Source organism: Pseudonaja textilis, chromosome 1, assembly GCF_049901715.1.
Source record: "Pseudonaja textilis isolate UNSWEBS1 chromosome 1, rPseTex1.2, whole genome shotgun sequence".
NCBI classification, from domain to species: domain Eukaryota; kingdom Metazoa; phylum Chordata; class Lepidosauria; order Squamata; family Elapidae; genus Pseudonaja; species Pseudonaja textilis.
In genome coordinates, this window is record NC_141990.1 from 198,104,520 (window position 1) to 198,131,059 (window position 26,540).

The 26,540-nt window shown below is 39.6% G+C and overlaps 1 protein-coding gene across 2 annotated transcripts in view; it reads left to right on the forward strand.

Moving 5' to 3' along the window:
* Nucleotides 1–332: 332 nt before the first annotated feature.
* The window catches only part of CACNB4 (calcium voltage-gated channel auxiliary subunit beta 4), a 126,844-nt gene continuing 100,636 nt past the window's right edge, over nucleotides 333–26,540 (forward strand). For both annotated transcript variants that reach the window (XR_015740781.1, XM_087920213.1), the window contains exons 1-2: nucleotides 333–544; nucleotides 1,016–1,099. Coding sequence is in view for 1 of the 2 variants with exons in the window: in XM_087920213.1 (XP_087776339.1) it covers nucleotides 491–544; nucleotides 1,016–1,099 (138 nt within the window). In the remaining variant the exon portion in view is untranslated. The remainder of the gene's footprint in view (nucleotides 545–1,015; nucleotides 1,100–26,540) is intronic.

A 26,540-nucleotide genomic window follows, 5' to 3' on the forward strand; every position in this document is an offset into this window, starting at 1 on the left:
CACAAATAAGGCGCGCACATCCAGGGCTTTACGGCCGAGGCGACCGCTGCACGGTGCCTTCCTATCCCTCAACTGTCAGGGCGTCTCGGGGGCGGGGGGGGGGGCTTTAGGGGAAACTTCCGCGCCCACCGCCGCCTCGGCAGGCCGGGGTGACGGGCGAGGCCTCGGGGCCAAGAGAGGCTAAAAGGCGCCGGCAGGAGATCAAAGAGGAAGCTCCAATCTCCTTACAACCCCCGCTCCACACACACACACGCACACACACACACACCCTTCCCGCCCTCCCTCCCCGCTCGAACGCCGCTCAGCTTCACCGCCCCTCGAGCGCTTGGCGGGGACAGCGTGACGCGGCCGCTTTAAGGATTCCGCCGCTTCGGCAAAAGCCAGCAGCGCCCCGAGCCACCTCCAGCCCCACGCGCAGGAGGAAGCTGCTCGGGCAGAAGCAGCAGCCAACGCGGCCGGTTCCCGAGGCGCTCGGGGGGGAGCCCCTAGCATGTCCAAGCATCCCTCGTACGGCAAGAACGGGCTGGCCGACCCCATCTTCCAGGTATAAGCCCCCCAGCTCCGTTTTTCAAGGGGGCGCTGGATCCGCCGGGCGGGCGGGCGGATCCGATGGGAGCCGCGAGCCGACGAGCATCCCTCGCCGTCCCCGGAATGGACTCAGGGCTCCTGCGCTTTTCTAAGCGCCGGTCGATCCTTCCCCCCCGGCCTGAGATCGGGTCGATTTCCTCGGCTTCGTGCTCAAAGAGGGAGAGAAGCTGGAGGGTGGGGGGGTGGGGGGATCGGTTAAAAAAAAGGGGGGGTGGGATGGGTGGACGGGCTAAGCGTGAACCCCGCTGGGTGGGGAGGGGCGGGGGTGGGGGTGCCCTGATCTTGGGGCGCCACTTTGCCCATAACTTGCTTGCCGAAATGGGGCTCCCTCGCCTTTATTTACGCTCATCGTCGCTTTATTGTCTCTGCCGCCCGCTCTCCGCTCCGCTCCGCCCCGTCGCCGCTGTTGCTCCCGCACCGCCTCCAGGGAAGCCGAGGCACGGCCACCCGGAGGAGCCGATTGAAGCGATCCGATGGCAGCACAACTTCCACCAGTTTCATCCTCCGGCAGGTAAGCCGCGGCCGCCGGCAGGAAGCCACCCCGCTCGGGGAAGGGGGGGCTTGGCGCGGCCGCCTTGGTGCGCAGCCACCAAACTCTGGCGGCAACCCAGGAAAGTGGATGGCGGAGGCCGGCCTCCTGCCTTCTTCTCCCGCGGCCGGTCCGTTTATTCCACCGCCACCACCCTACACTCCACCCACTTCTTTCATGGAAGTGCCTTTTTGGTGGTGGTGGTGGGGCGTTTGGAAAGGATTGGTGTGGGAAGGCAGGTTGTGCTAAACGATTTTTGCCGAAAGGAGAAGTGAAGGGAGTTTCGTCGGGAAAGGGATCTCCCGTTTTTTCCTTCATAAAATGGGTGCAAAATACACAAAAGCGGGCTCCGCTGGGCTTCCTCGGCAGGGGGGTTGGGTTCTGATCCTGCCACCATTTCGGAAGCGCACATTCCCTCGTCTTGACTGGCATTTGATTGGGCGTGATCTGAAAGGAATCACCATTGGGGTTGGATGTGGCAGTGGACAGTGCAATTGCCTCCTCACCTGTAGGCAAGCCTGACCTTTTCCAGTTAGGCGTATCAGTTTTCATGGTTTTGATGAAATTTATGTGGCAATGTATTACTGGCAATTCTCTATGGTTGTGCTCTAAACCGGCCCTGAGCGGCAGAGGATTTTCGCTGGTTAGTGAAACCACATTCCCACGATGTCTTCTAGTAATTGCTGCTGCTGCTGACTTTCTCTCACTTCTACCTCCGCTTTTCCCTTGCAGGGATTTACATGTGTTTGTAGCAGAAAACTTGAGAACTAAACTGACAGTCACTTACTTGCTTGAGTTCTATAAACTCAAACTTGTGATCTATTTTTTCATGTGGATCAGATAAGTGTTTGCACTCAACCTCTTTTAAATGGCACGGTTTGGTCTGTTAAGAGAAAAAAAATGATCAGATTGAAGAAAGAGACCCAAATGCAATACTGATAATTTGGGCATTTAATTGTGGTCTGGATTCAGTTTGGAAACTCTTGATTTCATAATTAACTCTAGCATCTGTGATAAGCTAAAGAGAAAGAGCACCTCTCAACAAATCTATCATATTCCTTGACTAGTGAATAACTTCTAGCTCATAGACAGTGAATGGACAAGTCAAAGGTTATGATGTCCTCTTAGAACTGGAGACCTAAGTGGAAAATAAAAGTAACAATTCTGTCTAACAGGATGTGCAAGTATAAATCTGCAATCTTACAAAATAATAAATTTTACTTTGGTTTTGGTTGATGGATATATATTTCTCCAAGATGTGGGAAAGATCCCTTGATCTTCTATAGATACTTACTTTACTAAATCTTAGACTGGAAACACTATGATTAAAATCTAGTTTTTGAGATAAGATTTATATATGTGTGTGTGTGTATGTATGTGTGTGTATGTATATGTATATGTATATTTATATGATTGTGTGTGTGTGTGTATATATATATATATATATATATATATATATATATATACACATACACACATACATATGCGTGTGTATATATATATATATATATATGTGTGTGTGTGTGTGTGTGTGTGTGTGTGTGTGTGTGTGTATACAGTATGTATGTATGTATATATGGTTCTATGGAAATTATCAGAAGACATAAATAAGATACATGTCTTTACCCAATTGAGAGTAAGAACTAGTTTTAGCCCTTATATAGGATAGTTGTAGCATTTCCCTCTTATACTACAAACATTGTGGAATTTGGTTTCTTAACTCTTTCAGTGCCTATTTTGCATGCTGCCACCCAAGAGTTTCCGGTTACTTTTAGCAGCTCCCTTCTTGGATTGTTCAAGCAGTGATAGAACATGTTAGATGTCCTGAATTGAACTAGGTCACATCCTGTTAGTTCCTTTCAATATTATATTTAGACCTGCACCCAGGAGGTTTCTTTGTTACTGCTTTGTGTTCCACAAATGTCTTAGAACACCTTCATGGGTAGCAAACCTGAGTGGGTGCATTTCTGTGTAGAATATGTGCATTCTTGCCTGCCTCGGTGATTAATACTCTGTGCTCTGTAGAGGTTTTCTATTAAACAGCAGTTCCCCAATCTCACTTGGCAATCCACTTTTGAGACCGAAAGATGTTTCCGAAAAGATTGGGAATATTAATGTAGGTCAGATGAAAAAAGTAAATTCTCTCCTGGGCATGCTTAATCTCTTGCATAAAATAGAAGTTCTTTGGAACAAATACCACAGTGTGTCTGTTTGTGTGTGCCTTTGCTACATAAGTTAATGTTCCATAGTGTATCTAGTCTAGGTTTAAAGAAACTTTTAGGGATTTAAATTGTTTTATATAGGAGAGCATGGTTCTGAAATGTGTTCACTGGTGTAACACAATGCTGCCATGTATACTATATGCTAGAAATCCTGTTATTTTCAAAGGAACTCACTTCTAGATAATTATGGATGTCTCATAGAAGGAGCACAATAACTGGTTGCTTGGCATGGTTCCTCATTGTCCTGGGCAGAAGATTGGGATGAGGGGTTTTTCCCAGGTGCTTTTGCATGCTAAACTCCATCTGAAACATCTGATAGATAGGAGGAGAGGTCCCAGTATAAATGGTTTAGTGAGCATGCCTTCCATCCTCCCCATCCATCAGCTGACGCTTTCTTGTTTTGTGACAACATAAGCGCTCTTCAGAGGAGCGCTTACTGTGAACTCCCGCTTTAGTTTGGACTTTCTTGCTGGTTGATGGCGTCAAAAAATGGGGAAGGTAACAAAGCCGGAAGGTTTAACTAGTGGCTTTGCATATCACGTACAGCACGCCCAAAATCAAGATACTGCCAACTTTTAGCAAATGAGAGCCAAGGCAGAATAGGGATTAAGAATGGGAAGAGGCCATTTAATACCAACTCAAGATGGTGGAAGAATAAGTTCTTTCTCTGTGCTCTGGTTTCAAGCGTGACCTGTGAGGGCAAGGCAGGGAATTTGATGGAAGCAGTTGGGCAGTGGGCTTGTCTCTTCTCCAGTGAGATTTTTAACCAATCTCAGGAGTAAAAGTGAGCCAGTCCTTCCTGGGGTGTGTGAACCAATGGGAGGGACGAAAAGGAGAAGGAAAGGTAGCTAGAGAATGATGGGCCTAAAGGACTGCCTTTATTTGTATTTATAAAGGACTCCTTCCCCAATTGAATTCCAGTCTGGAATATTCATGTGTGAATATTAGGTCTGTGCAAAGCAGCTTGGCTCTACCTTGGCTCTTGCTCTAGAATAATAATTCAGACTGTCACAGCAATTCAAGCACCTTCATTTGGAAAATAACACTACTTCACATCCACTTGAAGCAGGCTGACTTGATTTGGCTATCTGGCTTGATTTAGTGGAATGAATTCAGACTGGTTTTAAAGGGAGGGGGAGATCCAGAACCCTAAAGAGAAGCAGTTTGGTGTTTTGCTTCAATAGGCACTTCAGCTAATGTGTCATCAGATCAAAGGAGGCTTTAAAATTCACACATCCCCAGTACATACCAGCTTTTTCAACTGTCAAGGGTGCCCTTCTGCAAGACCTCTGATGAAGCAACTGCAGATGGACAAAGAAGTTCCTTTGCATTATTTGCAATGCAGATTTGAATTTCCTCTGTTCTTTTTCTTCCCAAATGCATAAAGAGGGAGTGAGAGCATTTTCCTTCCTTCTAAAAATGCACCAGGTAGAACCCGTCATAAATCTACTTTGACATCATGTTGTATAATTTAATAATTAATGCTTGGTGGTTTTTATACACTAAAAATAGGAAATTAAGTATATATGCAGTATGTGTTGTCAAAGCTTCTAAACAATTTCCCCAATGAAATTCCAGGGAATAGAATGCATGTTCAAATGTAGAAGGAGAGGTAAATTCTTCTGTCCTCTGATAAAAAAAAAAAAAAGGTATTCCTCTTCCCTTTTAATGCCTGTTTTTCCATCCATGTAATAAAAACATGTAACAATAATTTCAGCTTGTTTTCCAAGCTGTTGGTGTATTGCTGCGATGGAATGTAATTAGGAGGTAGATTTCCATGAGAGAGTGTAGTCCAGAGGAGTAAGTGGCAACATATATTATGTGTGAGTAAAAGAGGGTGAAGACAGCCCCTCTGTAATGTTCCCGGCCCAGAGTAAGTTCAGCTACATTACTTACTATACCAGGTGCCTGCAACCTTAAACACTCAAAGAGCCATTTGGATCCGTTTCCCGTTTCCCATGCAGGTTTTGTGGCTTCCACACTGGGAGCCACAAAACCTGCATGGGCGTGGCCAACTCAACATCACTCCCACCCAGTCACATGACACACACACACACACACCTTGCCATGCCTACCCAAGTTTTGTGGCTCCCGGTGTTTTCTGTGGGAAATAAGTCTCTCTCTCTCTCTTCCTCCCTCCCTTTCATTTCTGTTTTTTTTTGTGTTTTACCTTCTCATACCAGGCAAGGAGTGACTGCGAGGGGCGGGTGAGGGGTGGGGTGAGCCAGTGGTAGGATCACCCAACAGGGAGCCACAGCAGAGGGCCACACGAGGCTCCAGAGCCGTGGGTTGCTGACACCCATACTATACGTTTAGCAAGATGTGGAAAATCTGTAGGTGTGAAACAATAAAGAACTCAGCTTGGAAGAATCCCCACCTGTCATTCTTGGTTTTTGAGTCTGACAGTTGTTCAAAAGTACAAAAGTATGTTTATTTCTCCTGCACCCAAAATCTGATGAGCTTTCCATAACAAAACTAATACATGCAATAGGGATACTAATACATGCAAATCCAAAAGGGAACCATTATATAACATTTGATCATATCACACAAACCAGCATGATTTTTCACGTACCAATTTCCAACAAGTAACTGAATCCATTCATGCATAATAAGATGCTTCATAAGTGTTTTAAGAAAAGGACGTATCCAATAAAGATAATATTTTTGTTTTAATTTTAAATTAGTAGCAGAATGACATATTTTATGTCCAAAAATCATTTATTAATGATCATGTTCACCAGATATTTCAGTTTCGTCTTCCATCTCTCCCTATGCTATTGAGCATCTAATTTATTATAGTCCAAAAAATTATAAATAGCAATTACAGGCATGCTGTTTTGTTAAAAAAAAATAACAAACAGCTACATCTTCTGGTGGATTCTAAGATCTTAAGAGCCAGATGCCAGAAGGCGGTTTTAATTGACAGTTGCCTTGCTATTAGCAAGTGTATCCTTCCTACTCCTCATCTTTCACGATACATCTCTTAAATCATGCATCTTGTCACTCTGTGCAAGATAGTTTTGAAACAAATAAAGGAGTATGAGGATAATGCTGCTATATACCTCTCTCTTTCCCCTTAAAAAGTCATTATATCAGCTTTGTTTCTAGTTTTGGAAAAGATAATTATAATCCAAGGGAAATTAATTAAAATTCCCAAGAGAAGTAACATTTTGAATGCATCAATATTGCTAATATACTTTATCAAACAACTGCTTTGCATCTACTAAAATAATTACAGCAGGATCCATCTAAATACGATGTTCAAAATTGCAAAATGTACTACAATCTACAGTCTAAAACTCAACTGCCAACCCTTTCTCCAAAAAAATCCTGCTGTATCAGACTTGTTAATTACTTCTCAAGTCAGTTAATAAAAATGGCCAAGAATATTTAAAATCTACTTGTTAATAAAACAGAACTATAATATCACCAATATGTATGATTTAAGCTAGTTTAGGCATTACAATGATATAAACTTAATTGCAAGAACCTAATAAAATACTAAAGTGAAACACGTTATGATAAAATGTTAGTATTTTAAAGGGTAAAATATTTGACAGACAGAACATCATTCCAGTTTATCTGGCTTTTGTGTTTTACCATTTGTTATGCTGCCAATAATAGATCTAATTTATTCTGCCTAGATGCAAAATTCAGTGAAGGATAAAGGTCTGATTTTCCATGTAATATGTATAGATTTTTTCAAATCTTTGAGTACAGTTCTTAACATCTTAAAAATGTCTCCTGCAGAGTTACAGATGCAGTATATTTTTACCACCCTGAAATGTTAGAATAAAATTCTAAGCACGTTGCTATTTTAATCAATATGCTAAAACTTTTGCTGATTTCCTTTTAGTACATCTGAACTGAACTTATCAAATAAAAGGGTAGGTAGCAACAGTCAAGTTTTTCATTTAGAAATAGAATTCTTTATTGGCCAAGTGTGATTGGACACACAAGGAATTTGTCTTGGTGCAAATGCTCTCCGTATACATAAAAGAAAAGATACATTCGAGTCAAGAATCATCAGGTACAACACTTAATAATAGTCATAGGGTACAATAAGCAATCGAATCATACTAGGAAACAGTCAATATAAATCGTAAGGATACAAGTGACAAAGTTACAGTCATACAGTCACAAGTGGGAGGGGATGGGTGAAAAGGAGTGATGAGAAGATTAACAGTAATAGTAGTGCAGGCTCTGTAAATAGTTGGACAGTGTTAAAGTCTGTATGGGGGAGGGGGACGGTAACGGAGAGCTGAGGTGATAGACTGCATTTAGGAAGACAGAACCTGAGCCAGTAAAAATGTCTTATGGTGAAATTGATATTTTGTAATTGACCACTATTATGAAAGTTATTCTCACATTGTCACAAGCAAGCAACCAGATATTTGATGAGGCTCTTACTCAAACAAGGATAATATATCTCCTTCCCCCGCCGTGTGCCCCCAAAAACTTTGGAAAAAACTGGTCATTGACTGCAATATAAGTACAGCTCATATTTTATAAATACCAGTTGCTCATTTTTTATAAGTTCATAGTTTTGTTACAATGTTCTTGTAACATTTTGCCTTGCCAGTTGAGGTAGGCCTGATAGCCATGACCACCCTGCAGCCATTTTGTGAAAGTATAAGTAGTCCTCGACTTCCAGTAGTTAATTTAGTGACCATTCGAAGTTACAACGGCATTGAAAAAAGGGACTTATGACTATTTTTCACACTTACCACCGTTGCAGCATCCCCATGGTTATGTGATCTATATTTGGGTGCTTGACAGCTGGTTCATATTTATGAAGGATGCAGTGTCCTGAGGTGATCCCCTTTTGCAAACTTCTGACAAGCAAACTCAAAGGGGAAGCCAGATTCATTTAATGACCATGTTACTAACTCAACAACTACAGTGATTCACTGAGCACTGTGGCAAGAAAGGTAAAATGGGGGCAAAACTCATTTCAAAATTTCTCACTTAGCAGCATAAATTTTCGGCTCAGTTGTGGCCATAAGTTGAGGACTTACTCTCAAAATTCCTGATATATCTTGTAGCCCACAAAGGTTGGAAGACTTTTTGTATGGAGTGCTGCCCAATAGGATTATCATCGCTTCTCATATCTCTGAGACTGACATGGTGGAATAATTTTCTAAGTGGCTGAGCTGTAGACACGTTACCATAATCGTGATATGAAATGGCTCTTGAGTACAGATGGTATCACTGATAGGGAAGACTTTCTGATTTATGATGCGTTTCAAGAAAAGCTGATGACAAGTTAATGATTTGCATACTGTTTGGGATTTCTTTTTTCAGCGGTGAGTTTTGTCTAATCATATATATATATACGGTCTCTGCTGAGTTGGCTGTTCAGCATTTTCCTTTGCTGATGTGCTGTCATTAACTGGGTGATAGTATTGCTCTGCAAAATTGGATTTCAGAGAATTATTGGCTGTGTTATATAAACTCCAACCAAGATTATGCGTGTAATGTTTTTAAATTTTGAGTTCGGCTAGAGAAAAAAGCAGCAATAGAATGCTATAGGTGCGTAGTCTGCAGAATTTAAATGTAGCTATTGATGTCTATGATTGAATCCCAAATTTTGACATGCTAGTTCATAAGGAAGATTATTTTTAGTCTATGAAACTGTAAGGTCTATAATTTTTATTCACCAATCAAGCTGCTTTTAATTTTTATAAAAGTCAATCAGCAGGAAAACATCCTCTTAGATGCTTTTTGTATTCATTGAGTGTTTATTTTATTATATATTGTTCAATCTATTTATTGTAATTTATAAGACTACCGAATGGTGAAATGCAATTAAATTGTTGAAAAAAGATTTAGAAAAGAAGCATTTGAGGGTTTTGACTTTTTGCATAATCTTAATTTCACTTTTATTTCATTGTCCTCTTTTATTTCAGACAAAACTTCATATTCTTTGTCTGATAGTTATTAGAGGTGTGCAAAAAAAAATTGGACAGTTGAAAAATATTTAAACTTCATATTAATGAAAAGGCATGCCTTACTGAGATGAACATGTACTTATAGATTAGATTGGAAGGGATACATAAGCAGTTCAACGTAACCTTTTATCTTAATAAAAGTTTTATTTAAGTTTTCACAAAACATACAAATACAAATAAAATATCGTTTTTTGGGAACAGCGTGGCCCCGGGTTAACACTTCTCCATACAGACATAAACTCAATACATATTTATTTTATACATTCTAATCCATATCTTATAACTATTTTCGCAATTGTTTTGATAGCTTTTCCATTTCTTTACTTCCTATAGCCTTATTTTAAATTATCTCATTCCGTTCTTAATTCAATTAGATATCTTTTTCTAATTTTTAAGATCTTTCTAATCAATGTTTTTATACTTTCATCTGTCCTGTTTACAATTTCATATTATTTTTTCTCATAAAACAAATTTTCCCCAGTAATTACTAGACTGGAGTGTAACACCTTTGTATCTTTTTTCAAATCTTATTTAAACATTTAAATTACACCTCTACAGTTATAACATTCATTTTCTAACCTCTATTTTATAACACATTCCTATTTTCAATCAAATTCTGCTTGGTACATTCCCTTAAAAATACACACTAAATTCTTAAAAGAAAAAAGTATATATGTGTATATATATATATATATGTAGATCTTTGGTTGTTGGTTTTCTCCGCGTAAGATTTACGCGGGAGAAAATCTTACGCGGAGAAAACCCGAACAACCAAAGATCTACATATAAATACCCGAGAACCTCAGAAAACATATATATATATCTGTGTATATATGTATAACAATAGTAAATGGAATAATTATTCTATTCAAGTACAGCTCTGCCATTAATATTAATAACAATCTTTTACATTTCTATTTCTTTCAACAAACATTACCTAGTAATATCAGTTGTCTTTCACTTTAATCATCTATATTTAATATTATACTTATTACTGTCTTTAAATAAAAAACCAAACTATAGTTATTAACAGTAGTCAATAAAGTTATTATTCTTATTCAAGTTCATCTTGTCAGTTGATAAAAATCTTCCATGTTTCTTTTCAGTTTTTTTTAAATGTTCTTTTTAAATCATTGAGAGCCTTATTCTCTTTACAAACAAATATTCCACTACAAATCAATAGAAACTTTTTCTATCACTTCAATCAGCTAACATATTTTCTAACCCTTTTCTATTTCTAATATAACAATGCTATCCCATGCACCCTTGCAGAATCCTCTCCTTAAGTTAAATTTTAACCACTGTCTCTGTGTCTTTTAAATAAGTTTATACCTTTAATTCTTGCACGTTTTTGCTGTACCTCTATATCTCGTTTCTGTCCTTTGCAGCTTCTTTTCCTTTCCCTCTTCCCTCTCTTCTTCTCCCTCCCCTTTTTATTCCCTTTTCTATCTGATTCTCCCTTCTGCGATCCTCCCTTTTGCTTCTTCCTGATATTATGATTACTTTTCAAATGACTCTTTTTTTTGGTTGTTGCTTCAGTGCTTTTAACTTCCTTTCCCCACTTTCCCTTTTTTACCCCGCTTAAAATTGCTTGGTCCTTAAAGGTGACTTCTTCGTTGTCCTGCTCTTCTTGTTCTGCCAGAGTTTCTAGTTGTTTTTCATAGTTCAAGATCTCCATTTCTAAAAAAAATTTAAACAACCCCCAATTAATTTTATTTTATTTCATTAGGATCCTCCATCCAAAGTTCCAGGAATCATCCAATAATCCAAAACTGTTTCTTGTTTCTTTTCTCACTTTCTCTTTCCAGGGGCTTTGTTATCTTGTAACAAAGTTTCAGCTACAATGTATCTTTTGCAAGCTTTATTAAAATTCCACTATTGAATTTTTTTTAAGTTCCAGGTGGTCTCCTCCGTTTTCCAGATTCCACCCACTTTTTTCCTTTTTCCCTCCACTACTTACTTTCTTTTTTTAAAGAACGTTTTTAAATTATCCAAGAATCTTTATCCCTTTGACACTTTATTTTCAGCTAGAAATAGCCTATTAATGTCAAAGTGAATTAGTATCAATTTCTTATTCGAGTATCTTCTTCTTAATGTTGCAAGTAAGTTAAAACTGTCAATGTTAGAGAAAAAAAAGCCAATTCCGTTTCCTTTCCCTTTCTCTTTCTCAGCTTAAAATCTTTTTTTAGGAATAGTATTAGTCTTTAAAATTCAGGTTCCAGGTACCTTAAATAGATGTTCTCCATTCAACTCGGTCAGTCAAACTTTCTTCTTTAAACTTCCTCCTGCACAATCTTGTCTGGTCAGGTTCTTCTTTGAGGTTTCTGACCACCACTGCAACCACCTTTGGGAAAGGGAGTAATGGCCAGTCGAGGAGGAGAGATGCAGGTCTCCTCAACCCCGCTGATGGCTCCCCCTTCTTCACCACCTCTACGGGGTGGCTTCAGCCCTGAATCCGGGCGGCTCGGACGATCACAATTTCGGTCCATCACCAAAGAAGCCCAAACCGGAAGTCCTCCGCAGTTCAATGTAACCTTTTGTGGTGGCACTTTTTCTACTGTTTTACAAAACATAATGACTGCAATGCCAAGCAGAGCAACACTCAATGTGCTCTCAGAGCAACACTCAATGAGCGGTGAATGCGTAAAGGCAAATATTGTCAAAGAAAAGAAGGAGTAAAGCAACAAGAATGTGAGATTATTTATAATATTTCAGAAAGAGAGTCATGTTGGGCTGTGGTAGCCAAAAATAAAAAGGAATGTTACAGTTTCTTTTCAAGCTAATGTTTATTAAAAAGATATAAGTGTTGACATGCTGTAACTCAATTTCATCAGATGCTGGCTGATGAATTCCTAGATTTGGGAGGGAGGTACAAGTAGTCCTCCACTTACAAGAGTTTACTTAGTGACTGTTCGAAATTACAACAGCACTGAAAAAAGTGACTTACGACCATTTTCCACACTTATGACCATTGCAGCATCCCCATTTGGATACATTTGGAGTCAGCTTGACATCTGACTCACATTTATGATAGTTGTAGTGTCCCGGGGTCATGTTGCGACCTTCTGACAAGCAAAGTCAGAATGGGGAAGCCAGATTCACTTAAAAACTGTGTTACTATTTGAATAACTCAGTGATTCACTGAACAATGTGGCAAGAAAAGTTGTAAAACAGGGCAAAACTCACTTAACAAATTTCTCACTTAGCAACATAAATTTTGGACTCAGTAAGTTGACAACTACTTGTATATGTGACTCCATGTCATTGTTGATTCCTGACAAATATCCAGCTTAGTGCCTGAAGTTTTCAGAAGTGATTTGTCCTTGTGTCCTTCATACAGTTGGGAGAGAGTGATTGATCCAAGGTCAACCAGCTGGCTTTGCGCCTAAAACAGGACTAGAACTCATAGTCCCCTAGTTTCTAGTCTGGCCTTCACTACTTCACCATATTAGCTCTCTCTTCATCAATTAGAAATTGCAATATATTAAAATCACATTGTGTTGCTGAGCTTTTCTGAGGTACATTGAAATCTTTTTATGTAGATGAGGTCAGCAATCTGCTACTGTGGTGATGCTGGTGCTATTTCTTTGTTCTAAAAAGACAGCTTTGAACTGATATCCTGGGAGACTCAAAGGATCTGACATTACTCGGGCCTCGCTTTGTGTCATCATGTCAAATTTGTACCTGTTAATTTTTTGCTGTAAACTATGACCTGTTTCTGTAATGTAGAATGTATGCATGTGATTCTTTTCTATTACATTATTTAACTGTGCTTTGTAACAAATGCTGTCCTTTATTATGAAGTGAAAGGGAAAGTTGTAATGATGAGGCAGTCGAGTTGTTTTATCTTGAACAACTGAATTATGATGATGATCTTTATTGGAGTATAGTCTTGTATTTATATACATTTTTAGTTATCTTCCATCATTGGTTAAGTTTGGTTACTGCTTAACTTTCGTTACTGTTTAGTACAGTAATCCATACAATTAATTGTCTCTAGTTAAAGTCTAACTTGAGTAGGAATTGTACCAAACGGTCCAGAACCAAATAGCTGCTCAACTGTATATGCTCCTCCTCCTCCTAAAGTCTAACATATGTCTACTTCTCCTCTCTAATCCTCCTTTATCCATAGATTAGTGACTTTGTTTGCCTGAGTTGTATTTGCTTGGAAACATTCTTTATCTGAGGTTTGCCATCCGAGATTGGAACATTCCTGCAATTACAACTCTACATATCCTCGTTTTTTATTTTAAATGGAGGATTCAAAGATTTATAAATGTATCGCAATTGAAGAGGGTTAAGAAAGGGGGAAGTGGGATGAAACAATGTGAATAAATTTGGAATACATTGAATAAAACAACAGGTTGCAATTAGTACAATAATAATAATTATAGCATAAAAGAAAAACTGTCTGAGCCAAGACCAGTCAGAGCCAATTGGTTAGCCACTCAAAAGGTGAGTAATGAGCATGGATATTATTTTGAATGTATGATTGTAAATTGGCAAGCTCATCCTCAATAGTTTTATTCAAAGAATGAAAATGCACAGCACATCCATGGCGTCCAACTAACATACAGAACCCTCCCTGACAGGCTAAAAGATAGTCTATGGCAAAACGCTGCTGTAAGACATCTTGATTTAAGTCTTCTGTTTCATGCTGCAAATCACGAATAATAGCAGCGGTAGCATCGATGGATTTTTCAAATCTGCAGGTGAGACCAAGAATATATCGTCTGTTTTCTTGAGCAATTATGCCAGGATAAGAGCCTAGAGTAAGGACTCCTGAAACGGCCCCTGCCAAATGCATGGCCAAATGTAGAACCAGAAGACAATTGTGTGTCAATAATGACTTCATCATTACATGTAGGCCGCAGAGAGGAATGCCGCTGTCGAGTTGATGGGAGAATACCTATTTGAACAGGTAGAGTAAAATAACCTATAGTTGCACATTGATAATTCTGAGGATGAACATTAATAACATATTTATCAAAAAAGAATATTAGGATCCTTAAACTGCCAACCAGCGCATATCGATCCTGTATTAGATTGATCAGAGGCATTAAAAATAGGAAAATTGTCAGGATACATATCAGGAGCTATATTAATTCCATGCAAAGAAGAATTAAAGGTACCTGACAACCAATAGTAGTCAGAACAATAACTATAATTCCCTAGCTTTTTTAATATGTGCTGAGCAGCATCATAATCAGACCAATTATGAAGCCAAGTGTGTTTAGCTTGACAACAGAAACACAGTCCCCTTGTAAATTGACTAACTTTCAAGTAACGCCAACGGACAGAATTCAATTGCATAGGGGGTGTAGAAAATAGCCAAGAGTGTGAAATAGATTTTAGTTGTGAGACAATAAATGTAGAAGACATGATCAAATTAGGGGTAAAAGAAATTTGACCAAATGCCATTGGGGGCTCATAGTATAAAGTAATATTTGTGCCATGGGTCATAAACATGTATTGGGCATGACGAACCCACAAATTAAGGTTAAGACAAACCACAGAAGTGTCATTTTGAGCAGAAACACCATTAACCATAAACAAGAAAATACAAAGTAAAATGGTAACAGAGTTAGCAGTAATAATAGCAAAAACAGCAGCAACAAGATTTTCAGGAGTCTGAGGTAATAAGGCCTTTTGCAGTTGTTGTTGAGGTTGATATGTAGTAGATTTAACCTGGTCCCAAGTGATGGGTTGCGGGCGCGTCAACCTTGGAAGACGGACTTCCGTGTTCAGATGAAGATTGAAATCCAGAATCGGGTTGTGAAGGCCCTGATGCCATGCCATGATACGACGAACACAGCATGCTGGAACCCACACTACTTGTCGAGTAGAAGGATCTTCCACGGCGGCGTAACCGAGACCCTAGGTGATCAGCAGTGTAGGGCCTTTCCAGGTTGGATCTGGAGCTTGGTGATACTTTACCAAAGGCCTTGCTAAAGTTTCAGCAGTTCGAAAATGCAAATTAACAGGTGAGTCTGCAAGAGAATCTAAAAAGGTTAAATAAATCCAAGTATATAATGCTACAGCAATGAGATTTTGAATCTTTCGCAGATGGTAAGGGCCAGACTCAGTTTGTAATTGTTTCTGAAGCAATGCCTTAAAAGTACGATGAGCTTGCTCAACTGTAGCTTGACCCTGAGAGTTGTAAGGAATTCCGTGCACTGAAGTAATATTCCATTTCTGACAAAAGGTTTGAAGTTCCTTACTAATATAAGTGGGGCCATTGTCAGTTTTAAACTGAGAAGGCCGACCCATTACAGCAAAAGAGGATAGGCAATGAGAAATAACATCTGAAGTACATTCATGTTTTGAAGCAGTAACCCAAAGGAAGTGTGAATGAGTGTCAATAGACGTATGAAGATAACAGTATAGCTTAAAGGTTGAAAATTGAGTTACATCCATTTGCCAGATTTGATTAGCTTGGGTTCCTCGTAGGTTGACACCCACTGGAAAGAGAACTGCCAGTTGCTGACAAGCTGGACAAGCACGGACAATATCCTGGGCTTGAGATAATGAAATTTTAAATTGCTTTGCAAGCGATTTGGCATTTTGCTGAAAATAAGAATGACTACCAACAGGATCAGCAAACCAAAGACGCAACATCCTTTAAGGATTCATCTGCCTTCCAATTTTCTTCAGTCAAGGCATTAGTAAAGGGAGTATGACTTCGAATGTGTTCTACATACAAAGAATACAAGCGAGTTTCCAAACTATTCTTTAAAGATAAAAACAAGGATAACAAATTCTTATCCAAAGAGAGAGCACAATAAGAAAAGGGAAGAGATTGCATAGCTAAATACACATATTGAGTATCAACGATCAAATTAATAGATTGGTCATTGAACAATCGTAAAGCCAAAATCACAGCAGCCAGCTCAGCACGTTGAGCTGAAGTCTGCGTGGCAGTAAATTTAGAATACTATTGTTGTTGAATCTGCCAGATAACCACACCCCTTTAGGTGATCCATCAGTAAAGACTGTAATAGCTTTAGAAATAGGATTTCTCACAAAAATGGAAGAAAAGGCTGGTTTTAAAGTAGTAGTAACCACTATTCTAGGATCCTTGGATAAAGAATACAACAAGTTTCCCACATATTGAGAAAAGGCTATCTGATATGATTCTGAAATCATCATCAAATGCTCATGTTCAACTTTTGTATGAGTGAAAGCTATGCTAATGAGATCCTGTCCTGTAAGATGTAAGGCTCGTTTACAACCTTTAATAATCAAATCCTCTAATGCTGATTGATAAGGATAAATGTTTCTAGGCAGAGTAGCTGACAAATTAATCCATTCATAAATGTTGACCGCTTGCGGGGACGCATTAGAATAAAGACATCCCGTGGGTAAGGGTGTAGTGGGAAGAATAGCTAAGCAAAGTCCTATTGTTAAGGATGTTATCCTGTCCACATATCGATGCTTAAACTTATTCAGTATTTCTTAAAGGCATGTTCTTTGAAGATCAGTTAATACAACTAGATCTCCTGGTGATTGTGCTCCCTTCAAAGACTGAAATAAGGGCAACATATAACCAGTTGTAATGTAGAAGAATGGACGTGCCCAGTTAATAATGCCAAGTAATTTTTGCCATTGTACTAATGTATATGATTTCTGTACTTGTAATTCAGGAAGAATTGGAATGGAGGAATTGTGCAACATTCTATGTCCTAAGTAGGTATTAGGTTCTACCTTTTGAATTTTGTCTGAGGCTATATGCAATCCCTGTTTTGCCACAATATCCGTTAACTCTTTTAACAACTTAGATTCATCAAAATCTGGGGCTGCTATCAATATATCATCCATATAATGATAGACTAAATAGGAAGGAAATTTATTCTGAAAGGGTTGAAGGGCATTATCCACAAAATATTGACAAAGTGTACGGGAATTAAGCATTCCCTGAGGCAACACTCACCAATGATATCGTTGTGTGGGCATGCTGTTATTAAAACAGGGACAGTAAATGCAAATTTTTCTTTGTCTTGAGGCTGCAAAGGTATAGTAAAAAACAGTCTTTAAGATCAACTACCAATAGTTTATAAAAATTAGGAATTAAGTTAGGATTTGATAGACCACATTGTAAAGAACCCATGGGTTGGATACATTTATTAATTTCTCTTAAATCATGAAGGAAACGCCTTTTCCCATTTTTCTTTTTTATAACAAAAACAGGAGTATTCCAAGGACTAGTAGAAGGTTCTATATGACCAGCAGCCAATTGTTCTTGAACCAATTGTTGTAAAGCAATGAGTTTTTCCCTTGATAATGGCCATTGTTCCACCCAAACCAGCGTAGAACTGAGCCATTTAAGAGGAAGAGCCATCATCAAGAATCAAATAGGCATTAAGAAGAGAAAGGATATCATGGCCCCAAATATTAGTATGAATATCTAGAATGTAGGGTTGTAGGAAAAAGGACTTACCAGCAGATGTTGTAACATTAATTTCTTGAACACTCTGCCAAGCAGCTGTAGAACCTCCTATTCCCCACAATGAAGAAACTGTCATTTTTGGCCACTGTACTGGCCACTGTAAAGAGGAGATGACAGTAACATTGGCTCCAGTATCCAATAACCCTTGAAATGGTTGTTTATTAAGGAAGAGCGTTAACAAAGGACGAGAGGAGTTCAGCTGATGAAGTAAGCCTACAGATAAAGAAGTTGATCCAAATTCTGCATCCCCACGATTACCTATACCAGGAGATGGAATTTCTTATGGAAGAAGAAGCAATTGAGCGACAGAAGAATTACAAGGAAGAACTTGAGGAAGATTCACCCAAATCTGAATCATGAGGATACCAGTGTAATCTGAATCTATTACCCCATGCACAACAAAATAGCCCTTTTTGTGTGCAGAAGAATGACGCAAAATTAAGCCAACTAATCTTTAAGGAAGAGGACCTTTAAATTGAGATGGAACTATTTTAACTTCCATGGAAAATTTAAACTTAATTTCCTCTTGAGTGATTAAATCAATCCCCGTGCTACCGGCTGTGGCTGGGGAGGAGTGAGAGAGACTGCTGGAGGAGTCAGAGTGATGGGAAAGGCACGCTTTTGATTCTGGGTGGGTGCCACACCCATTGGCAAGTTTCCCGATCGAAACTGACATTGATTGGCCCAATGAAATCCCTTTTTACAAATAGGGCACTTCTTAGAAGGACGATTCTGAGGCATAGAAGGTGTAGAACGACAGTCCTTCTGAAAGTGGCCAGGCTTCTTACACTTAAAACAGTTACCAATTGGTCGCTGTCCTTTCTGAATAGCAGCTGCTAACATATGCATTTTATAAGTTTGTGATCCAATATCCTGGCAGACTCACAGCATATCTGCCAGAGTGTAATGAGCAGTAGCCTTTAATGGTTGTAAAGCTCTTTTACAATCTGCATTAGCATTTTCAATAGCTAACTGGCGAAGAAGTTCACCAGCAGCTTCCTGATGATCAAACTGCTGTCTAATTGCTTTGGACAGATGCTCAACAAAGTCAGCATAAGGCTCATTGGCATTCTGTCGAACGTTTGAAAAATTTGCTCTAGGTTCTCCAGCTTGGGGTACCTTAAGAAAAGCACGAAAGGCATATTCAGAAACAATAGTTAATGTAGCTGGAGGAAGAACAACTTGAGTAGGAATTGTACCAAACGGTCCAGAACCAAATAGCTGCTCAACTGTATATGCTCCTCCTCCTCCTAAAGTCTAACATATGTCTACTTCCCCTCTCTAATCCTCCTTTATCCATAGATTAGTGACTTTGTTTGCCTGAGTTGTATTTGCTTGGAAACATTCTTTATCTGAGGTTTGCCCTCCGAGATTGGAACATTTCTGCAATTACAACTCTACAGGAAGTTGCACTGCATGGCATTAAAGAAACTCTAAAACTGCAAAGATTATTAGGCAACTAAATAATGCAAGATAACCTGGGTAGAATACAGCAGGTTATCTCTTTTCTTGAACAGGAAGGGCTGTTTTGCCGTCTTGTTTAATCAGTTGCTGATTCCAATTAAACCAATATTTAATTTGATCATGCTAGAAGCAGAAGAAATGGATTGAGAATCTCTTCCTTCCTTTTGGCTGTTTTATTTTGAGACAATTATATTAAAAATAACTCTTAGGTTTGGCATGTAGGAGGTGAGGAGCCTTCCAACTGCAAGAAAAGCCTCTGATATGGTGCATAGAAGCAATGGTTTCCTGCTCTTGCAAACTAATGAAATTGATTCAAAAATATCCAAATATTTAGTTACTGAAATGCACTATTATGAAGATTTCTCCTATGAAAATATGATTATTGATGATGATAACAATGATGATAATGATGGTGGTGGTGGTGATGCATTAAGGTTGATGATCAGCCAGTACAGCACAGTTCCCAACCTTTTGGGCACCAAGGACTGGTTCCATGGAAACCAATTTTTCTACGAATCAATAGGTAGTGGTTTTGTGCACTATCTAGGTCCATGCACAGATGAAGCTTTGCTCACTTCTTGACTCAGTTCCTAAAAGGCCATAGACTGGTACCGGTCCACCGACCAGAGGTTGGGAACCCCTGTCGTACAGAATGAATGCCTTTTCATTGAGGGTTTGGATCCATAATCTATCATGCTGCATAAACACACACACACACTCTCTCTCTCTCTCACTCACTCACTCACAATCGCATGGCCCATGTTCAGGCTACAAATATGCACGCAAAAAATACTTTTATTTGTGATCAAGGCCTCTGGCTCCCAAAGCCATAGACTAGCATTCTTTAAATGGCATTCCTCCATAGCTAAATCCTCCCTGTCAAAATAATTGATGAGAAGCTTGCTGTCATTCTCTTCTATGTTGGAAGCCAGAACAGTTGGAAAGAGAAACAGAACCACAGTAGAGACCGGGTTTCAAAAATCCTGGTTTAGCCAGGACTTTACAGAGGAGGATTTTTAACTTGGTTGTACCTAACCCTGGAACTTCAGGTAATGACATCAGATGCAGTTTACCCATGCAGCTGGTAACCATCTCTTGGTTCCTCCTAATCTGGATCTAAGGAATCCTACCAGTTGGTGAGCTCCAAATCATCTTGTCACTCTCGAGTTCTGTAACTTTGTAATTTGCTCTATTAAGCTACTTCCGTGTGCTGATTTCATCTGCATTCTCTTGCATTTCACAGTTCATTTCAAATGTTTCTTTCTACATGGCATCTTTCCCTTTATTTCAGGCCCTTACTGAATTCCTTACTTTTATTCTGCAAACCTCACAAGTGGATGACACAGGCATCTATTGTTCACAACGAATGCTTGTAGGCAGGGGGTGGGCTGCCGGGGGTTTGCAGGGGTTCGGGAGAGCCTCTAGCTAAGATTCCTGGCTGGCACAGCCCACCCCGCCCTTCCCAGGATCTCCCAGGTGGCCCATTTTGGATGTAGGTAAGTGCAGAGTGCGCACGGAGGCTTGGGGAGGGCAAAAAAAATAATAATGGCCTCCTGGAAGTTCAATAAGGCTGGAAATAAGCCAGTTTCTGGCTTCCAGAGAACCTCTGGAGTCCTAGGAGGCCATTTTCACTACCACCCCGAGGCTCAAGGAAAGCCTCCGGCACCCAGGGAGGGCAAACCCCCTCCCGCCATTGTGCAGGCTCACTAGGCCACGCCCATCCAGCAACCAGGCAGAGAACCCCTTGCTAAAGTTTTTCAAGCCCACCCCTGCTTGTAGGTGTGTCATTTTCATCTTTCTGGCGAAGGGACTTGGAGCTCTGTTTATAGACTAAGTTGCATGTATGAATTGTGGGCTCGATTCCTCCCCAGCTGTTTTTGTTACTGAGATTTGCTGCTTTAATTAAAACGTGCTGCCCCGCCTGATCTGTGCTGAGCATATTTTGCTTTTTTATTTATGTTTTCAAAATCGGTTTAACCTTTATTTTCTTCCAAGAACAGAGGGGAGGGCAAACAGGATTTTACTAAAATGAAAGAAATTGTAATGTATACATCATACACTACGTTATACAAATTAACACCAGACTGCTGCCATTACAGGATAGTCTTTCCTGACTTTCAAATTTCCAGATGTCATATTACATTTCCTATAATTTGCAGCCAGCATGGCCTAATGCCTAACATAATGTTGATTCTCCTTGAGCAAAGCAATCAAAAGCTATTTTCCATTCTTCAAGTTATAAACTGGCTACGTGTTTCAGCTTTACATATAAAGATACATAATGCGCATGTACATTGGTAGATAATGTACTTTGACCAGGAGTGATCAGTTATTTACATCTGGTTTAAATTCTTGAATCACTCTGGCAACGTTTATATACTGTTTTAAAAGGTAATGCTATTTTCATGGCTCCTGACAACAGTTTCTCTGTTGCTAACAGCAGAGACCAGCAGATCCAACAACCAAAACTAATTCAAGAACCACAATGACGTAGTGACGGATCCCTCACTCGGATCAGATTTGGCACATTTGATGTTCAGCATTTTGATGTTACTAAATAAATGCTGGTATAGCTCTGCCCCAAAGGCTTTGCCAGAAAAGTAAAACAAAAAAAAACCCCTATTCTCTATCCATCTTCATTTTTAATTTTTCAAAGTAAACGGGAAGTTTAAAATAAATATGTCTTTGAAAAAGCAGGAAATATTTGTAATTTGGCAAGGCCATATTGACAATAAAATCACACTCGTTTTAGAACACCAGTAAATAAAGACCTTTTTATTTTCATATTTCATTGTTCATAATGGAAAGGTTGAACCTGGGAGAAGCAGAAGCCACATTCCAAGGATTCAGCAAGCAAACCTTTTTCCAGAAAGACGGGGAAGGGGAAGAAATCACACCCATCTACCATACATTCAGTTTAGTGTAGTAGTGAAGGCACCAGGCTAGAAACCAGGAAAGTGAGAGTTCTAGTTGTGCTTTAGGTTAAGACAAAGCCAGCTGACTGACCCTGGGTCAGTCACTCGCTCTCCGCCCTGGGAAGCAGACAGGGGCAAATCACTTCCGAAAAACCTTGCGGAGAAAAGTTCGGGGACAAGTCCAAAGAAATCTTCACACGTCAACAATGACTCACCTATTCGAGGTGGGATGCTTGACCCATAGTGGTTTATGATAACAGATTTGTGGGGCAGGGAGATTATCAGGATGTTTGCAAAGACACCCATCTCCTTGTGATCAAACACAGGTAATCCTCGAGTTAAGACCATAAATTGAGCCAATAATTGATGTTGCTGAGTGAAACATTTGTGAAGTGAGTTTTGCCCCAGTTTGCAATTTTTTTCTTGCCACACAGTTTGTTAAGTGAATCATGGCATGGGTTAAGTTAGTAACATGGATTTCCCATTGACTTTGCTTGTCAGAAGGTTGCAAACGCTGATCACATGACCCCAGGACATGGCAACCGTCATAAATACGAACCAGTTGCCAAGTGTCTAAATTTTGATTATATGACCATGGGAATGCTGCAATGGTCCTAAGTATGAAAAACGGTCATAAGTCACTTTTTTCAGCTCTGCTGTAACTTTGAACGGTCATTAAATGAACTGTTGTAAATTGAGGACTACCTTTACTTTTTCCTTTTTAAAAGGTGTTGGATATGAATTTAGGGGACAGAAAGTCAAATTTTCCCTTCCACAAATACTACTCCTCAAGTTGCAATGTATAGAAAGGGGGACAGTGCGCTGCCATCAGCCTGTACGTGAAAAGGCTAAGATCATCTAGCCATGCATGAACTTTCGCCTTCTTGGAAGAAACATGGAAGTCAAAACTGCTTACAGTTTTTCTTCAATTAGCAAAATAATTCACAAAGGATTAGAATTCACTAAACGTTAAATCCAGAAGTTAAGTCTTTTCCAGAAACAAAATTCTTTTCCCAAAATCAAGGAAGCCCTTTCCAAATCTCTCTTTCTCTCATCTCTCTTTCCAACTCTCTCTTTCTCTCTCTCTCTCATCTCTCTCGTTCTCCCTCCCCCCGCTTTCTCCCTTTGTCTCTCTGTCTCTGTGTCTCTCTCTGTGCTGTTATATGTGTGTATATGTGCAGAGGTGGGATTCAAAATTGTTAACAACCGGTTCTGTGGGCATAGCTTAAGTGGTGGGCGTGGCTTGGTGGGTGAGTGGGTGTGGGTGGGCGTGGCTTGGTGGTCATGTTATTGGCTGGGTGTGGCTAACTCAATATCACTCACATCGAGGCACTCATCTCCTTGCCTGGCCTCTCATGACTGTGGGGATGCTGCAACAGTCATAAGTGTGAAAAACAGTCATAAATCAGTTTTTTCAGTGCCATTGTAACTTTGAATGGTCACTCCACACAAGCAAAGTACCAGCAAAGGAGGGGAAAAGAACTCCAGAGAAGTTCCTGAGACAGGAAGTCTAGTCCTGCCAAGAATGTAATAAGGATTAACGGAGAGGCAGTTTCTGTAAGCAACACCAGAATGTTTCCTTCCTGCCTTCCTTACAGGATTAGGCCAGGAATTTCTTTTAACAAACGGTTCTCCAAATTGCTTAGAATGTTAACAACTGGTTCTAGCGAATAGGTGTGAACTGGTAGAATCCCACCCCTGTATATGTGTATAAATGATGACAATGTTCATATTGGTTTTGACAGAACCTCTAGGGCAGTGATGCCTAATCTTTTCCGCACCGAGTGCCCAAAGTGCATATGCAGTGTGCCCTGCACCCCATCCATGCATGCATGTCTCCAGTTCATGCGCAGCAGAGACCTGAAAACCTGCTGGCCGGTGGAAGGTGTGCATGCATGCGCAACAGAGCTGAGCTGGGGTGACGGCTTATGTGACTACAAAGAGGGCTTTGCATGCCACAGAGCATATCCTTCAATCATATTTTTATTCACCAAATGGATAGAAATTATCAACTTCCTTTGAGTCACAATAGATACAATGTTACCAAGTTTCCAAAAAAAATCTCTTAATATCCTTTATTTCAACTACAGTAGAACTACTGGTCATGAACACTTCTGACCACGACTAAATTGGGTTCACACTTTTTTTTCATGGCTGATTTCCCCTTCTGCACCATTTTTTTTGTAAGCACCAAGTTTCCAAAATTAGATTCGGGTCATGACCAATTTGGGTTGTGACCTAGTTATAGAACGAATTATGGTAGTGACCAGAGGTTCTACTGTATTTGGTTTTGATATTGCATTTTGGACATGATTGCCAATGTGGACAGGAACTGCATACATCACAATAAGTTGGTAAGCATTAATTATAGATCATATGAATATACAGTATATTTCTAGAATTTTAAGAAATTGTTAGTATATTAAACTTCCTACTTTGACAAAGGTTTTTTTGAAACCATTGTCACACTAGATCAAATTTCTGCGGTTTTTCAAATTTCAGCATGCCTTTTTCCTAGAAAAATAGGCACTATCACAGTATGTGCATTATGGGTCACGGAGTCAGATTTATGTTTTAAATCTTCTATTGCATTTTTCAAAAAGGTTTTTTTTTTAACCCACCATTTGTTTAATGCACTACTTAAAGCAAAGTCCACATTTTCTGCCTTGTCCTGAAGACCAAACATTGATGCTGTAGCTTATGGCTTCCATATAGAAAATCCAAGAACTTATGACTTTGACTCTTGAACTGTTCTCAGAAGGATCGATATGAAGAGCCGTATATGCCTTTTATCTGACAGATGGTGCTTGTTAGATTCAAGAAATTTCTCAAGGGACAAAAGTCAGTTCTCACCATTCTAGCGCAGAGAATATATAGGTCATCAGAGAGATGGCTGGAATCCTATTGAATATTGAGATATTGGATGATGACTTCCATGAAAATCAGATGCTCTTATTACTGGGATGGAGGATCTGAGACTAAAAAGAGGCTTCCAAGTTCTATTGATTCTGATGAATACATGCCACAAAGCTATTTTACTGAATCCATGGCGCACAATCCCTGCCTTATGCAAGAGAGGCGAGTTGGTTTTTATTGTGCAAGCTAGTGAAATTATTTTGGAGATATGTGCAGAGACAAGAGCTTTAAATTATTGTTCAGGCAGGCAGTTATATAATGTAGTGTGAGAGAAAAATAGCTTTTTGTGAAGGGTTTCAAATAAAATCTTTGCCGGCTACATGTATTGTTGAACAGAGCTAACAGTTGAGTGCACTTTTAGATAGCGCACATATAAAGTAGGGAAATGGGAATCTGATTCATAAAATAGAAGAGTAGAGGCTAGTCAGAGCTCTTTATTGCCATTCAAACTAGACTTTGATGTCAACTGAAAATTCCCATATGACTCTACCAGGGATAAAAATTGAGAATTGTCAATGGGTTTTATTTTTTCAAAAACTTCTTGGTTGCCATTACCTGCCAGACTTAAGCTCTGAAGTCATTGGGTATCTTCATCCAAAGAAGTTTGATAAGATGGCAGAGTTATCTACCCTGTATATAATGAGGTCAAGTAGGGAAATCAGAAGATCCAGGCAGTTCAAACCAATATAAAGATTTATTGCAACCTTAAGCTCTCTACAAGAATCTGAACTATTAATGTCCCAAAAAATTGGCGGTAGATAAGAGTCAATGTCATTCAAGGTGGGCTGGACTTAGACCTCATGTGAAAGGACTCATGACTGATGAAAGATTTGATCCTTCCCTCAGTCTCTGGTCATCTACAAATGATATGTGAAAATGATTTTGGGAGATAGGAGGGAGGGCCACAGGCTGGACAACCAGTGTGTAAGGAAGGCAGGCAGGCATGGGAAGTATTTCAGAAGGGACTCTCCTAGATTACCTAGGAGGATAAAAGAAAAGAAGGAGAAATACTTTCAGTCTTTCTAGATTGTCTTCATGTATGACAAAGATATAGCTAGCACTTGAAGGCCTTACCTTGAAGGCCTTACAGAATGTCATTTTTAAAAATGATTTTAATGAACAGCTGGCCTGAAGCATTACTGCAAGACGAGGAAAGAAACGGCATCTGCCCCAGAATTTGAGCTAATAATATGTTTCTCACTAAAAATTCAGTAGTCAAGGATACACTTTGGGTCAAGTGTGTCCCGTACCTCCACTCCCCCATCCGAGAATTAAATCCTTTTGAATTGAATTAAATCCTCCATCGAGCCTATTAGCATGTAGGTTGTTAACGAACCCTGGATTTTTGGGATGGGGTGTACTTTTTGTAGTAAGGTTTTAATAGTCACTGTCTGAAAAACCATAGGAGTCAACACACATGCAAAACTCAAGAGACTCCCTAGCAGATGTTCTGCTTAGCTTTCTGTTTCCATAGCAACAAGGTTCCATTATTTTTTCTAATAGCCT